Source organism: Bison bison, unplaced genomic scaffold, assembly GCF_000754665.1.
Source record: "Bison bison bison isolate TAMUID 2011002044 unplaced genomic scaffold, Bison_UMD1.0 scf7180017863888, whole genome shotgun sequence".
Classification (NCBI taxonomy): Eukaryota; Metazoa; Chordata; class Mammalia; order Artiodactyla; family Bovidae; genus Bison; species Bison bison.
In genome coordinates, this window is record NW_011494460.1 from 943,200 (window position 1) to 960,714 (window position 17,515).

General features: G+C 38.1%; 1 protein-coding gene across 1 annotated transcript in view; it reads right to left on the bottom strand.

Annotated features, from left to right (window-relative positions):
- Window positions 1-714: 714 nt before the first annotated feature.
- Window positions 715-17,515, bottom strand: part of KLHL8 (kelch-like family member 8) — a 53,851-nt gene continuing 37,050 nt past the window's right edge. Inside the window, exons 5-10 of the mRNA XM_010833780.1 lie at window positions 13,952-14,095; window positions 12,938-13,049; window positions 8,822-8,990; window positions 8,443-8,602; window positions 5,789-5,990; window positions 715-1,907 (exon numbers count right to left, since the gene is read on the bottom strand). Coding sequence (XP_010832082.1) covers window positions 1,784-1,907; window positions 5,789-5,990; window positions 8,443-8,602; window positions 8,822-8,990; window positions 12,938-13,049; window positions 13,952-14,095 — 911 coding nt within the window. The 3' untranslated portion in view covers window positions 715-1,783. The remainder of the gene's footprint in view (window positions 1,908-5,788; window positions 5,991-8,442; window positions 8,603-8,821; window positions 8,991-12,937; window positions 13,050-13,951; window positions 14,096-17,515) is intronic.

The following is a 17,515-nucleotide window of genomic DNA, read 5'->3' on the forward strand; positions in this document are numbered from 1 at the left end:
TTATTCTCCATATGCAGCCAGTTATAGCCAGTCCAGTAAGTGCTACAGAGTGAACTGCATTGGGGTTTGATTGAAATACGGTTACAGTTGTACAAGAGAACATCAATTCAGATCCAGCAATGACTTATGGACTTGCCCACAGGCTGACAGCAAAAATTGCCATAATTTGGGAACATTTGAGTTGGCTTCATGAAAGACCTTTTTCTGCTAGCTGAGTTCTCTTAAATTTTCTTTACCTTATTTTTTTGATTGAATATACACAAAGCACTAGCTTTTATAACGTGGCTTTTTGCCTCTCTGTACTGAAAAAGCCTAGGCTGTCATTTAACAAGGCCCATCCCAGCTACTAGGCAGTTAACGTCAGGTTCTGCACTGCCCCAGCTTCGTGAACAAGATGACTGACAGCAGTGAACTACACCGAATCCTAAGGCATAATAACTAAAGGAGAATTCAAGAACGTCTAGAAGAGAATACCAAACTGCACTGCAAATACAAAATAGAATAATTTAATATTCTTCATAAATATTTATAAAAATATATACATATAATGAATAAGCCACTTTATAATGCTGGTAAAACCACGAAGAGCTGTTAGATCAACAGGTGTATAAATAGCCTGCCTTCAAAGCAATGGAAAGAAATATTTTCAATTAAAATTCATTAAGTACACTGGAGAGAAATATAACAGGAGAAAAAAAACTAGTTTCATCTTCCTTTGCTTTTACAATATCTTTTATTGGTAAAGATGGATATGAACTAATCAACAGTTCAACTAAAGTCTGTAAAGGGTTTTTGTAGAAATGAATTCAAATTTCCCATAATAAATAAATCCAGATTCTGTACAGTTAGAAAAACTATGATGGTGGCAAACAGCAAAATAGAAGGATAATAAACCTCAGATTCAGAATGAAATAATTAAGTAGTGTTAAACATATTTTTGGAGTTGCCTCATTAGGGAGTCATGTAATGGACACCACTCCCATTCAAGGTCTCTCAAATGGGCACTAGAATAATGCTGACTCTAAAGCCTTCTCCTCTAATAATCTCATCTGGTTCCATTTTTTATTACTATGAAACAAAACCCCTTTCACGTGAAAAAATAAGTGTAGGTTCATTCAGATGGAATCATTCATTTAGATCTTTTGGTGTCCTAACAATTCAAACTGAAATGAAGCCTATGATCCTATAGGCTGACACTCAGAAAGATGAAACATTTTTCCTACTTCTGTAAATATCCAAGGAATTGACAAATCAACACCTAGAAAAAAGCAAGGCATAAATTCATCAGCACCAAGGAGAAATGATCTTCAAATGCAGCAGGTCTGTTAGGAGTCCTGATATCTCTGTGTTGATGAACAGGTTCTAATCTCCCCAGAGGAAAAGTCCAATGCCTAAGGTTAACGCCTTTAGGCAAAAGGTAAAGCTCAGCAAGCGACTTCCTTCTGCATGTTCATTCACCCACACTTTAAAAAAAAAAGTTAATTTCAAAATTCTGGCACTCCACTCCACTAAACACTTCTTTTTTTTCTTTTTGGAGGAGGAGGTTTCAGCTTAGACTGTCTTCTTTCCCTACTTCATTATTTGTTAAAGTGGGAGATACCAACTTTATTACTAGTAATTCTTCAGCTACCATTCCAAAAGTTGCACTCAGTCACATAGAACAGTTTACATTTACATGACACTCTAGTAAACAGTTAACACTGCTCAAAGGTGGCCACTACAAAATCCTGCTTGTCTTTCTGCTTATCGGATATGACTAAACTGTTGGTGACTGGAACTCAAGTCACATACAGTCAACCACATTGCTGGATCCATGACCTACATCTCGGATTTGGCTAGTTAAACAGGCACACACAGCTACACCTGCTCCAGCTCTGCAGTGAGACACAGATCCAACAAGCTCCCACCTGAAAAGACAGAGAACAAAGAATGTTATCTTAAATCATGATTCGCTTCACTCATAAGACAAAACAAAACCTCCCTATAAACAGACTGGTTTTGAAAGACAGTAAGCTATCCCCAAACATTTCTATTAACTACATCTAGCAGCATTTTCCTTTTTTATGGATCACAGCCTTGTCATGGTGAAGGGGCTTGTGCGATTCAATGAAGCTATGAGCCATGCCACGCAGGGCACTCAAGATGGATGGGTCATAGTGAAGAGTTCTGACAAAACATGGTCCACTGGAGGAGGAATTGGCAATCCACTCCAGTATTCCTGCTGCAAGAGCCCCATGAACAGATGAAAATACAGAAAGATATGATACCAGAAGTTGAGCCCCCCAGGTCAGAGGTGTCCAATATGCTGTTGGGGAAGAGTGGAGGGAAGTATTAGGTTGGTGCAAAAGTAACTGTGGCTTCTCACTGTGGAACTCTGCTGTTTGACACTGGAATACATTCTTAAATAAATGCTTTATGTTATACATCATTTTAATGTGCATTTCTTGCTTTATTTTTTTTTTTGCTAGTGACTTATTACTTGCTATTTATTTTATATTTATTTTAGATTATAGAAATGATGTTAGACAAAATGCCAATTCAAGCCATTTTTTAATTTGAGTTCAAAATGGGTTGTAAAGCAGCACAGACAACTTGCAACTTCAACAATGCACTTGGCCCAGGAACTGCTAATGAACATACAGTGAGGGTGGTTCAAGAAGTTTTGCAAAGATGATGAGAGCCTTGAAGATGAGGGGCATAGTGGCTGGCCATCAGAATTTGAATGAACCAATTGAGACCAACAGAACAGTATGAAAAGGAAGAAAGATATGACACTGAAAGAGAAACCCACCAAGTCAGCAGGCATCCAAAATGCTACTGGAGAAGAGCAGGGAAATAGCTCCAGAAGGAATGAAGAGGCTGAGCCAAAGCAGAAATGACACCCAGCTATGGATGCAACTGGCGATGGAAGTGAAGTCTGATGTGGTAAAGAACAATACTGCATAGGAACCTAAAATGTTAGGTCCATGAATCAAGGTAAACTGGAAGTGGTCAAACAGGAGATGGCAAGAGTGAATATTGACATTTTAGCAATCAGTGAACTAAAATGGACTGGAATGGGCAAATTTAATTCAGATGACCATTGTATTTACTACTGTGGACAAGAATCCCTCAGAAGAAAAGGAGTAGCCCTCATAGTCAACAAAACAGTCCAAAATGCAGTACTTGGGTCCAATCTCAAAATGACGGAATGATCTCAGTTCGTTTAGAAGGCAAAACATTCAATATCACAGAAATCCATGTCTATGCCCCAACCACTAATGCCAAAGAAGATGAAGTTGAATGGTTCTATGAAGACCTATAAGACTTTCTAGAACACCCCAAAAAAGATGTCCTTTTCATTATATGGGACTGGCATGCAAAAGCAGGAAGTCAAGATATACCTGGAGTAACAGGCAAGTTTGGCCTTGGAGTACAAAATGAAGCAGGGCAAAGGCTGACAGTTTTGCCAAGAGAACACACTGGTCATAGCAAACACTATCTTCCAACAACACAAGAGACGACTCTACACATGGACATTACCAGATGGTCAATACCGAAATCAGACTGATTAAATTCTTTGCAGCCGAAGATGAAGAAACTCTATATAGTCAGCAAAAACAAGACCAGGAGCTGACTGTGGCTAAGGTCATGAACTCCTTATTGCAAAAATCAGACTTAAACTGAAGAAAGTAGGGAAAATCACTAGGCCATTCAGGTATGACCTAAATCAAATCCCTTATGATTATACAGTGAAAGTATTCAAGGGACTAGATCTAGTAGACAGAGTGCTTGAAGAACTGTGGACAGAGGTTTGTAACACTGGATAGGAGGCAGTGACCAAAACCATTCCAAGAAAAAGAAATGCAAAAAGGCAAAATGACTGTCTGAGGAGGCCTTACAAATAGCTGAGGAAAGAAGAGAAGCAAAAGGCAAAGGAGAAAAGGAAAGATATACCCATCTGACTGCAGAGTTCCAAAGAATAGCAAGGAGAGATAAGAAAGCTTTCCTCCATGAACAATGCAAAGAAATAGAGAACAAAAGAATGGAAAAGACTAGAGATCTGTTAAAGAAAATTAGAGATTCCAAGGGAATATTTCATGCAAAGATGGGCACAATAAAGGACAGAAACGGTATGGACCTAACAGAAGCAGAAGAGAAACTGTACAAAAAAGAAACTGCACAGAAAAACTGTACCAAAAAGGTCTTAATGACTTGGATAACCATGATGCTGTGATCACTCAGCTAGAGTCAGATGTCCTGGAGTGTGAAGTCAAGTGGGCCTTAGGAAGCATTACTACAAACAAAGCTAGTGGAGGTAATGGAATTCCTGTTGAGCTATTTCAAAACCTAAAAGATGATGCTGTGAAAGTGCTATACTCAATATGCCAGTAAATTTGGAAAACTCAGCAGTGGCCACAGGACTGGAAAAGGTCAGTTTTCATTCCAATCCCAAAGAAGGGCAATGCCAAAAATTTTCAAACTACTGCACAACTGTGCTCATTTCAATGCTAGCAAACTAATGCTCAAAATCCTTCAGGCTAAGCTTCAGCAGTAAGTAAACTGAGAACTTCCAGATGTACAAGCTGGGTTTAGAAAAGGCAGAGGAACCAGAGATCAAATTGTCAACATTCGTTGGATCATGGAGAAAGCAGAGGAGTCCAGAAAAATATCTACTTATGCTTCATTGACTTAAAGTTTTTGACTGTGTGGATCACAACAAACTGGAAAATTCTCCAAAAAATGGGAATACCAGACCACTTTACCTGTCTCCCGAGAAAGCTGTATGCAGGTCAAGAAGCAGCAATTAGAAATGGACATGAAACAACTGACTGGTTCCAAATTAGAAAAGGAGTACAACAAGGCTGTATACTGACCCCACTTATTCAACTTCTATGCAGAGTACATCATGTGAAATGCTCGGCTGGATGAAGTACAAGCTGGAGCCAAGACTGTGGGGAGATGGATCAACAACCTCAGATATGGAGATGATACCACTGTAATGGCAGAAACTGAGGAGGAACTAGAGAGACTCCTGATGAGGTTTTGTGAAAGCTCATAGTGAAAAAGCTTGCTTGAAACTCAACATTCAAAAAACTAAGATCATGTCATTACTTCATGGCAAACAGAAGAAGAAAAAGTGGAAGCGGTGACAGATTTTTTTTTCTTGGGCTCCAAAATCACTGCAGACAGTGACTGCAACCATGAAATTAAAAGATACTTGCTCCTTGGAAGGAAAACTATGACAAACCTAGGGAGCATATTAAAAAGCAGAGACATCACTTTGCCATCTAGTCAAAGCTATGGTTTTTCCCAGTAGTCATGTACGGATGTGAGGGTTGGACCATAACAAGACTGAGCACTGAAGAACTGATGCTTTTGTTCTGCGGTGTTGAAGAAGACTCTGAGAGTCCCTTGGACTGCAAGATCCAGCCAGTCAATCCTAAACAAAATCAGTCCTGATATTCATTGGAAGGACTGACGCTGAAGCTTCAAAACTTTGGCCACTTGATGCAAAGAGCCGACTCATTCGAAAAGACCCTGATGCTGGGAAAGATTGAAGGCCAGAGGAGAAAGGGGCAGCAGAGGACGAGATGATTAGACAGTATCACAAACTCAATGGACATGAGTTTGAGCAAACTCTGGTAGATAGTGAAGGTCAGGGGAGACTGGTGTGCTGTAGTTCATGGGGTTGCAGAGAGTCAGACACAACTCAGTGACTGAACAAACAAAATGCAACATCTTAGCACTCTAAAATAATCTGTTACTGGAAGATCCCATCAAAACATAAAGCAAACATAAAAGTTACCTATTCAGCACTGGATCAAATGCTTCCACTGTATTTAGATATGCATTGCCATTATGACCACCAACTGCAAAGATTTTGCCCATCACTGTTGCGATCCCCACTCCACCCCTGGGAGTGGTAAGGGCTGCTACGTAATCCCATTTGTTGCTTCGAGGGTCATACCGCTCAACAGAACTCAGAGGAGAATTATCATCAAAACCACCTGTGTAAAGGAAAAATTTTAAAACAGTATTATGTTTCATAGAAAGTAACCATTAAATCTCAATTCAAAAGCTTTTGAAAGCCAATCTTTTAAAAACATTTTAGAAAACCCAAACATCACTACTACCAACTCCTATTACACATTTTCTACAATTCAAGATAATTTAAGTATTACTTTCCTCAGTGTTAGGATTAAAAATCTTAAAGTGAGAAAAACTGGAGTCCCTATATTTAAGTAGATGATATAAGAAGAAAAAACCCACAGACATTTAATATAATTTTTCCTTAGCATCCTAGAGGCAAGCAAAAAATACTGAGATTCCTTCTGTGCATATATTCCTTCTGTGTATATATCAGATTTTTAAAAAGTAAGGCTTGAGACTAGAAAAAATCATACTAAATCACTTGACTCATTTAGATAAGTCAAAATTTTCCAACTGTTTCCCTTAGTACTATAATTGCAATCATAATTGCAGAGATGGTGGACTATGAATTCTTACCAATTTTTGCCAAAACTGTATCTTCATGCTATATTTCTCAACACTGACAGTCCTCTCTATTTATCTTAACAATGTTACTTATCATGTTCCTGAGTGTTAAACACAGAGACTACTATTTCAACAGTGCTCTTTCCTTTAAAAAATAAATGTGTCTCTTTTTAGGCTCCATCTTAGTCTATGTAAATAACAGGTCTCCTGGGTGACTAAGCCTATTTTCCTGGGACAGGAAGTGTTGATATTATGACCAGTCCTTTTAGAAACAAGATAGGTCAGGTTAAAAAATGAATCAACAAAGTCAGCTTCTCTAATGGGTTTAATTTCATTATATCAACTGAGATAAAAAATTCACTGAACAAATGTAGTAGTGCCATCCCCACCACAACTATGATATAAAACGTTCTTCCACTACAACAAAGGCTTTAGCTTTAATTATTGCTAATGTTAATGGAGGAGATTAGGTTTTTAATACAGGGTAGTTCTATTTTTGATGGCATTCTTTTTCTTTGGCTCCTATACTCTTCCTAGGTAATGCATATAAATCTTGAACAAAAAGCTCAAAGCAGAGGAATAGAAAAGGCAGAATGCAATTAGCTTCCTGGACATACAGTTTACCTTCAAAGTTTTCTTATTCAAATCAGTTATACATGTTTTAAGTAGGACTTGGATGAACAAGAGGGTTTTGTTTTGTTGTTTTTTTTTTTTGAAAGGTTCAACCTGAGTCAGTCTTATTTTTACTGTGTCTGTTCTACCTACAAGGGCTCAAAAAAGTTAACAAGTAACAGAAACACTGATGCTCCTACTGAGGTATAACACATGCCAAGACCTATGCTAGATAGGGAGCTGAGAGGAGCACTGGCATACTGTAACAGCTCTGGGTTCTCACAGACCCTTCTTCAAATTCCAGCTTTGTCAGCTTACTTAGGCATGTGACTATGAGTAAATATTCTCTCTCTCAGGTTCTGACCATCTAAAAGAGCTGCTGTGATGATCAGGCGAGACTAAAAGGGTAAATTATGTTATTTTCCCTCTTTAATACATGTAAGCACTGAGATATCCAGTACGACTTCTATGACTTGCAGATGTTTAAGTGCTAACAATATCCTACTCTCTCATCAAGCACTCTGAGTTTTGTTAACACCAGTTCATATTAACATGAGAGAGTATGATATATGCTTGTGACCACCTCTCTAAACACAACTCCTCCTATAAAGGAAGGGATTACTAATCACAATATAGCTACCCATTTACTGGTAAGGTACTAGACACAGCTGAGATGCTTAACATAATCTCAGATTCTTAATTCTTAAAAACAGACATTATTATTCCCATGTCATAGCCCTTTAAAAGCCCTGCCACTGGAAATGTGTTGAGTAGACCACCAGAAATAACACTGACTATCACTTATGAGCTGTTACAGAATCTGGGCCTCCTCCCTTGCAATTTAACAATATCTCATTATTATTCATATGCATGTTAAAGTCAGAACAAGTACTGCTCACGCTATGGTTCCCTCCAACTCTGCTATATAGTAAAAAGTCAAAAAGCAATACAGAGATGCTAACCACCATCATGAATATGAAATACCTATCATTTGCTTAAAACAGTCAATGCAATTCCCTTGAAGATGAGAAAAACATGTCTTAGATCTTTACAGATTTACTGTCGCAAAGCACATTCAACCTGTCCTTATATTAAAAAAACATATGACTTATTTCAATGTAATCTCCTACTTTAGACATAGTTGCCACTCCTAAGTAAAAACACGGAGGCAGAGTTTTAAACATGAAAGATGAAGATGTAAATAGAGAAGCAAGTCCATGAACCTGAAGAATAGAAAAGCAGATCTCAGGACTGATTCCACTTGAGCCTAAATGCAATGTAAGTTATCTTACTGTGTTGTTTTGTGACACTATTATATGTCCTGTAAAAAATTAGAGAAAACCATCCACTCACCAACAACATATAAGCAACCATGGAGCTCGCTAACTCCATTGCCTGCTCTTCGCTGACCCATCTCTTTAACTTCTATCCACTTATCGAGATGTGGATCATACCTCTCCACACTAGACAGAGAAGCTACTCCATCATTGCCACCTACTGCATAAACATGGTTCTAAACAAAGACAAAAAATATAAAGACATATGACATCAGATTTTGAAATGATTGATATGCTGTCCTAAAGGTAGACCAAAATGTGCAAGAGAGCAGTATTTCATGAAATAATCTGGTGTGTAATCTGCATACTGGAGATATGAATGTACCAGACCCTTCCTTACTAGGTTAAGGATGTAATGCAATGCAGTCCAGTGACCGAACTGTGATATAACCCACCACGAGAGCCACGGAGCCAACACCTCCACGGGGAGTATTCATTGGTGCCACTGTACTCCACTGATCAGATTCTATGTCGTATCTCTCCACATCATTGAAGCAAGTGTTGTCATCTAACCCTCCAATGGCATAAATTGGGCCTCCCAAGGAAGCCAAGGCAATTCCTCGCCTGCAAAAAACAATAGAACACATTTTTGCATTCTGTTTCCAGAAAAAAGGCAGCAAAAAAAGTGTGCTAATGCACTCATTTATCATGTTAAACGTCAATGTGGCTTTTTCTCCCATTATTTTTAGATTTATCAAAGCTTCTGAACAGATGGCTCTAGAGTTGTCAAACTGTGCAAGTCTATGTGGACAGTGCCCTCTGGAGTTTTATACTGTATAGCCTACACTGATTAAGGGCTTCCTTGGTGGCTCAGTGGTAAAAGAACCCTGCAGTGCAGGAGACACAGGTTTGATCTGTGGGTCAGGAAGATCCCCTGGAAAAGGAAATGGCAACCCACTCCAGCATTCTTGCCTGGAAAATCCCATGGAAAGAGAAGAAAATCCCATGTAGCCTAGTGGGCTACAGTCCATAGGTTTGCAAAAAGAGTTGGACACACCTTAGCAACTAGACAACAAATACAGGTTAAACTTAAAGAATAAAGGAAAATCCAACAAAACACTATAAATGGAGTCAGAAAGATTCAATTAGTACAACAGTCAGCTGCAGAAGTGAGAGGTTGATAAACTGACAAAAACGGTTTGCTAGAGAGGTCAAAAGTTAATCTCATTAATAAATTTATGTAACTGCAGAACATATTTTGTTCCAATATTTCATTACATCACATAGAGTGAGTGAGTGAGTGACAGTCACTCAGTCGTGTCCAACTCTTTGCAACCCCATGGACTGAATAGTCCATGGAATTCTCCAGGCCAGACACTGGAATGGGAAGCCTATCCCTTCTCCAGGGGATGTTCCCAACCCAGGAATCGAACTGGGGTCTCCTGCATTATCAATTTTATATTACAAGCTTTATATCACATTGCTTTACTTCTGAAGGGCATCTATTTATTTGGGAACAGAAGAGACTTAGCCTACTACTTCTACTACTAAGTTGCTTCAGTCGTGTCCGACTCTGTGCGACCCCATAGACGGCAGCCCACCAGGCTCCGCCGTCCCTGGGATTCTCCAGGCAAGAACACTGGAGTGGGGTGCCATTTCCTTCTCCAATGCAGGAAAGTGAAAAGTGAAAGTGAAGTTGCTCAGTCGTGTCCAACTCTTAGCGACCCCATGGACTGCAGCCCACCAGGCTCCTCCGTCCATGGGATTTTCCAGGCAAGAGTACTGGAGTGGGGTGCCATTGCCTTCTCCAAGACTTAGCCTATGTGAAAAGCTAATTCATCAGAATGGTGATTGGAAAAAAAAATTATATCAATGTTTAAAAAAAATTACATCAATCAAAAGTTGAACTTTTCTAAAACTTATCTGTCACTGACTTGGTGTGTACTTTGGATAAGGTATATTGTTTAAACCTGTAACTACCTTGTTTCTTCATCTCCATTTGAGAAAGGAGTAGATGCAGCTGATATAAGGAGTCAATATAGTAATGCACTAAGAACAGTGACTGACCCATAATCAGTGCTATGTATTTGCTGTCATTATTACTGGAGACAGCTGCTGCTCTACTGAGAGTCTAACTCAGTTTATCAAAATAGTACCCTGGAAAGAATTCTTAAGGATAACATTATCCTTCATTTCATCTCCTTAACCTCTTTTCCCTTGAGTATAAAACAGTGACTTACAAAACACTGTTATAAAAACTTCCAGGTGTGGGTGAACACATGTGTACACTCTAGAACATACGGTGTCATAAGTGAGTGTAATTCCCCTGACCCTTCACCCCTTAACCCACAAGGGCATAAGACATTACTGATTGCTCCCTACAGCTTCCTGCATCAGTATCTTCTTCTCTATTCCAGCTTCACTGAATTGTGAAGTTCTCTAAGGCCTCTTATCACCCCACACTCTCTCTAGAGACAATCTGATTCTTTCCATGGATTTATGACAACACTAATATATATTTCCAGACATACATCCAACTTCTACTTCAAATCTGTCTGGATCTTCAAACTTAACTTTATTCTAAAGTGATACTTACTGTCAACCTCCCTGTGCTAGGCAGATTTTAAGATGCCTCTCTCCACAATATTCACTCTCTAGTTTTACTCCTGATTATGCCACATTATGTGGCAAAATGGAGATTACGTGAATGGGCCTGATCTAAACACATAAGCCCTGTAAAAGCAGAGAAGTTTCTTCAGCTGGTAGCAGAAGACAGGTCAGAAACTCAAAGAATGGGGTGGATCCTGCAAGTTGTTTGCTTGTTTGAAGATGGAGGGGAACACCTGGAAAAGACCTAAGTAAGAGTGGCTTCTAGGAGCTGAGTGATCCCTGGCCTTCAGCCAGTAAACACAAACTCTGTCCTTCAATCGCCAAGAGCTGAATTCTATCCACAATCTAAATGACCTGGAAGTAGTTTCTTCCCCAGAGCCCCCATTAGAGTCTACAGCCTACACCTTGATTTTGACTTCTGAGACTCTAGGTGGAAAAGTCGGTTAAAATTGCTGGACTTCTCACCTATGGAACTGACATTATGATCTTTACTCTCAAGCATCCTTTACTTATGCGGTGCTAACATTATTACCCGTGTAATTACGTCTATTTGTATCTCGCCTTTTAGAATGTAAGCTCTATGGAGGTAGAGACCTTGGCTATCTTATTTACTGCTGTATCTTCAGCACTTGACATATCTTGCAAAGGGCACTTAAGTATTTACTGAAAAGTAAATCAACCCTTAGAGATGCTCTGTTAGGATGATGGGTTTCAATAAAACGATAACTTGAACACACACCAGTATCAATTCTACTGAAAAGATAAAAAAGGGGAGAAAAATACAGAAAACCAAGTATTTAACATGTATGATCTTGGAATGCACACTGAAACAATCATTTGGGGAGATACAAATTATAAAAGCAAATAACATGAGGAAATATTTGCAGTTCTATTATTCTGTATACAGCTGGAAAGCTATGGCAACATTCAGGGCATATTTTATAAGACTAAAGGAATTCAACTGCTATTTTGTTAGACAAGTTTCACTCAATTCTCAGCTAAAAATAAGCTTAGCATGATAAACAGGCATGGATATAAAAATTAAAAATGTACTTTAGGATTTTCTCCCCCATTTTTAATTCACATGTTGGAATTTAAACTATTGATTTGTAGTTGCCATGTAGCATAAATCAAGCCCTACTTAAGTATTAAAATGTCATTTATAGATAAGTAGTATATATTAAGAATAGGGTTTTTCCTAGTAAGATTCCTTCTCCTCATGAGTGGGAAAAGGTGGCCAAAATCTTTTCACGTTTCCATCTAATTTTTCATATTTTTAAAATTTATTTTTAACTGGAGGATACTTGCTTTATAATATTGTCTTAGCTTCTGCCATACATCAACATGAATCAGTCACAGGTATACATTGTCCCTTCCCTCTTGAACCTCCCTCCCACCCCTCTAGGTTATCTCAGAGCACAAGTTCTGAGCTCCGTGCATCAAACAGCAAATTCCTACTGGCTATCTATTTTACATACAATAATGTCTATGTTTCATTGTTACTCTTTCAATTTGTCCTTCCCTAATTTTTCATATTTTTACCATATAAGAAAACTCAGTTAAGAACACTATGTTAAATTAATCAAGAAGAGAAAATTAAATGGCAGTGGATTCCCTGTGTACAAAATCATTTCAGTTGAGAACCTCTACTACATAGGAACTCAACTATTTTTTAATCTTTCCTGAAAATCTAAAATTATTTTAAAATAAAAACTTAAAACAACAAATGCTCAGGTATAAGTCAAAACAATGACAACCACTATCACACTCAAAGACATGATTCTATTCTTGATTCTCAGGAAAATTTCTAAAATTAGAGTCATATTGGATGCTTTAACAAAATGTATTTAAGAAGGTATTTAAAGTTTCTAAAAATGTAAAGAGTAAAAAGTTAGCTCTTTCAATTACAGGAGGCTTTATTTTCCACCAGCAAATAACAATAAATGTCCATACTGATCTACCTCTTTGTGTTCATCGATGCCTTCATCATCCATTTATTAGTGAGAGGATCAAACATCTCCATGCTACCTAAATGTTCATTGCCATCATGTCCACCCACTGCATACACTTTACCTGTCAGGTAGAGAAGTATTTTCATGTGATTCCAAATAAATTTATATATTGAACACATAATTAAAATGGCATAAATTAACTTTTAACAAATATTCTTCTATTCAACATTATGATAAATGTCACTTCAGTAGTCAAATGAAAGTAAATGTAAGATTCTACAAATAAAATGTTTGAAAAATGCTGTTTTACAAGAAATTATTTAAATGCTCAAACAGTATCCCACCCCCAGGTTTCTCAACTTTTTATTATTAGACAAAATCACTAATCATCCTTGAAAAAAACATTCAATAAAATGAAATGTTTTTATATAAATAAAATATAAACCCTTAATACATCAAACCTTTTCTAAATGAAACAAAAACTGGAACTATTACATACCAAAATGTTAGCCACAACTAGGTGTTACAGATGAATTTTATTTTTTATTACAATGTTTTCATATTCCCCCCAAAGTATTTATAACTTTTATAAGAAAAAACTGATTTTTTTAAAGTCTCCAAATAATTTATCCATGATTCTGCAATTAATCCACTTTTATTAATTAAAAAAAAAGTATTTCAATAATAATAGGGTGGGTATAGATGGGTACAGAAAAAAAGCTGATATATACTTACTATTGGGGTTCAATAAATATTTTTGTTTAGTTTGGTTATTTTGTGAAAACTCAGAACAGTTTAACTCCCTTTTCCTTAATACTCACTCCTGTTAAGCATCTTTATGCAAGAGACTGTACACAGAGCATCTTTGGGTAAAGTAAATATTCACCACCCAAATAATTTACTGATATATTGAAACATATTTTACAATGTAGAAATTTTCTTCAGAAAAAAATTCTCAAAGTTCAAATATTTAATAGGAGCACTGTGATGATGTGATGTGATTTCACAGAGGAGCAGACCCACCTTCCACTGAGATTACACCCACATGTCGCCTTCGACTGTTCATTTCTGGTCCAAAGAACCAACTGTTTTTGTTGATAGAATAGCATTCAATACTGCGGAAGGGGTCACCTGATCCACCTCGACCACCTACACAAAACAGCACTCCTAAAGGTAAAACCACAGGTAGAGGTTAAAATCACAGCTCCCTAATTTTTCTTACAGTTAATTTTATTTTATTTCACCTCACCACACAACTTGTGGGATGTTAGTTCCCCAACCAGGGACTGAACCCAGGCCCTTGGCAGTGACAGCCCTGGATCACCAGGGAATTCCCCCTAATTAAAAAAAAATGTTAAGGTATAGAAAGAAACTTAGGAAGTCAAAATTTGATTAGCATTTAATATCACCATACTACTAAAACTCTAATTTTAATTTTTCTCTTGATTTGAAATTCTCAAAGAACAGGATCACTGACTCAATGGACATGAGTTTGAGCAAACTCTGGGAGATAGTGAAGGTCAGGGAAGCCTGGTGTGCTGAAGTCCATGGGGTCACAGAGTCAAACATGACTGAGTGAATGAACAACAAAAGGACTAACGTCAGTTTTCTCTGCTTGCTAACATCCCTCTACAATACAGTTGAGACCCTCACCCACCCTGAAAAAGTGCTCTTGCTAATAAAGTCGTGACAAAATTCAACAAGCTCGTAATTTCTGACTGAATACAACATTTGATATACTGATCACCCTGTTTTTTGGAAACTCCTTAACTCTCTTGATTTCTATAATGTCAAAAAGTCTCCTTTTGTCTCCAACCATTTCTCTTTATGTTTTCTATGCCTCATTCTCAGCCTACTTCTCACATATTTCATACTCACAGTGGGAAAAGTTCAATCCTTTGGCTAAAATTTCCATCGTATCAAAATGCTTTCCAAACTACATTTCTAAGTCACGTTTCCACTTGGTGTCCCAGAGGCACCTCATACCCCACACCTTCCTCACCCACGTAAACATCCTCTTCCTTCCCTGAGACAGTCTTTCACCTCCCAGCTATTCGCACCTCAGTTCAGAGCCTCATCAGCTATTACTGCAAAATCCTGTTCTCTTTTACCACTCAGTTTTCTTTTTGCTTTCAGATTGTCAACAGAATAATTCAAAGACTCTTTTCAACAGCCTGTCACACCTGTATCAGTAGTCATTAAAAATTTTATTGAATGCCACTATTTAACTGTACAGCAGAAACAAACACAGCACTGTAAAACAACTATAGTAAAAATTAATTTTAGAAGGTTAAAATGGCAATTTTTATATGCATTTTACCACACTGTTTAAAAAGAAAAAAATCAACACCTTATTCTCATTCAGGATCACCAGGAGAACTTTATAAAACACAGATGGCTGGGCCTGACCCTTCCCCACTCCCAAGAGTTTGATTCAGTGGGTTTGGGTAGGTCTAAAGTTCTGAATTTCTAAAAAGTTCCTAAGTGAATGCTGATGCTGTTGGTCAAGAGGCCACCACGTGCCCCATTCTATGAGAACCTCTGCTCTACAAGATAAAGCCTTAGTATAGCATAACGGCCCTGCAGGGTCTATAACCCGATTCTCTCTCTTAATGTTCAAGCTCCTGCATCAACCCATACAGTGATTATCCTCAATGCCCTGACAGCAACTTTTGGTAACTACCATTCATGTAATATAGTGTTGAAATGATCTATTATGCTGGCATCTATCAGAGTCTAAGCTGGATTAAGACAGTGTGTTAAGGATCTATGCACTAGTAAAGACAAGCACAGTGCCTGGCATGTACTGAACATTCAGTAAATGTAATGTGAGCTGAATATCCTTGTCTCTAACTGGCACCTAGAAAAACAACTATTTATTACTGAAAACTAAAACTGGGGGTTACTTTCTCTATAAAACCTTTTCTGGCCCTTCTAAAATAAAAATAACCACTCTTTTTGCTTCCCTACTTTGTGATTATATCAAAGCACCTGTAACACTTTATTGCATTTACTTACTCATATGTCTATTTCTCTAGATCAGACAAAGTTCTCTCAAAATAGGAATGGCTATGTTCTATTTGTGTTTGCATTTCTTTTCTTCTTCTTAATACTATTTTAAAAAATAACTTCTATTTATTTATTTTTGGCTGCACTGGATCTTCGCTGCTGTGCACATAGGCTTTTGTGAGTTGCAGTGCCTGGGCTTCTCGTTGGGGTGGCTTGTCTTGTCCTGGAGCTCAGGGCATGTATATAGGGAAAGACTAAAGATCTCTTCAAGAAAATTAGAGATACCAAGGGAACATTTCATGCAAAGATGGGCTCAATAAAGGACAGAAATGGTATGCACCTAGCAGAAGATATTAAGAAGAGGTAGCAAGAATACACAGAAGAACTGTACAAAAAAGAGTTTCACGACTCAGATAATCACGATGGTGTGATCACTCACCTACAGCCAGACATCCTGGAATGTGAAGTCAAATGGGCCTTAGAAAGCATCACTACGAACAAAGCTAGTGGAGGTGATAGAATTCCAGTTGAGCTATTTAAAATCCTGAAAGATGATGCTGTGAAAGTGCTGCACTCAACATGCCAGCAAATTTGGAAAACTGAGCAGTGGCCACAGGACTGGAAAAGGTCAGTTTTCATTCCAATCCCAGAGAAAGGCAATGCCAAAGAATGCTCAAACTACCGCACAATTGCACTCATCTCACACGCTAGTAAAGTAATGCTCAAAATTCTCCAAGCCAGGCTTCAGCAATACGTGAACCATGAACTTCCAGAAGTTCAAGCTGGTTTTAGAAAAGGCAGAGGAACCAGAGATCAAATTGCCAACATCTGCTGCATCATGGAAAAAGCAAGAAAGTTCCAGAAAAATATCTATTTCTGCTTTACTGACTATGCCAAAGCCTTTGACTGTGTGGATCACAATAAACTGTGGAAAATTCTGAAAGAGATCGGAATACCAGGCCACCTGACCTGCCTCTTGAGAAACCTATATGCAGGTCAGGAAGCAACAGTTAGAACTGGACATGGACTGGTTCCAAATAGCAAAAGGAATACGTCAAGGCTGTATATTGTCACCCTGCTTATTTCACTTATATGCAGAGTACATCATGAGAAATGCTGGGCTGGAAGAAGCACAAGCTGGAATCAGGATTGCCAGGAGAAACATCAATAACCTCAGATATGCAGATGACACCACCCTTATGGCAGAAAGTGAAGAGGAACTAAAAATTAGCCTCTTGATGAAAGTGAAAGAGGAGAGTGAAAAAGGTGGCTTAAAGCTCAACATTCAGAAAACGAAGATCATGGCATCCGGTCCCATCACTTCATGGCAAATAGATGGGGGCAACAGTGAAAACAGTGTTAGACTTTATTTTTTGGGGGCTCCAAAATCACTGCAGATGGTGACTGCAGCCATGAGATTAAAAGACACTTACACCTTGGAAGGAAAGTTATGACCAACCTAGATAGCATATTCAGAAGCAGAGACATTACTTTGCCAACAAAGGTCCGTCTAGTCAAGGCTATGGTTTTTCCAGTGGTCATGTATGGATGTGAGAGTTGGACTGTGAAGAAAGCCTG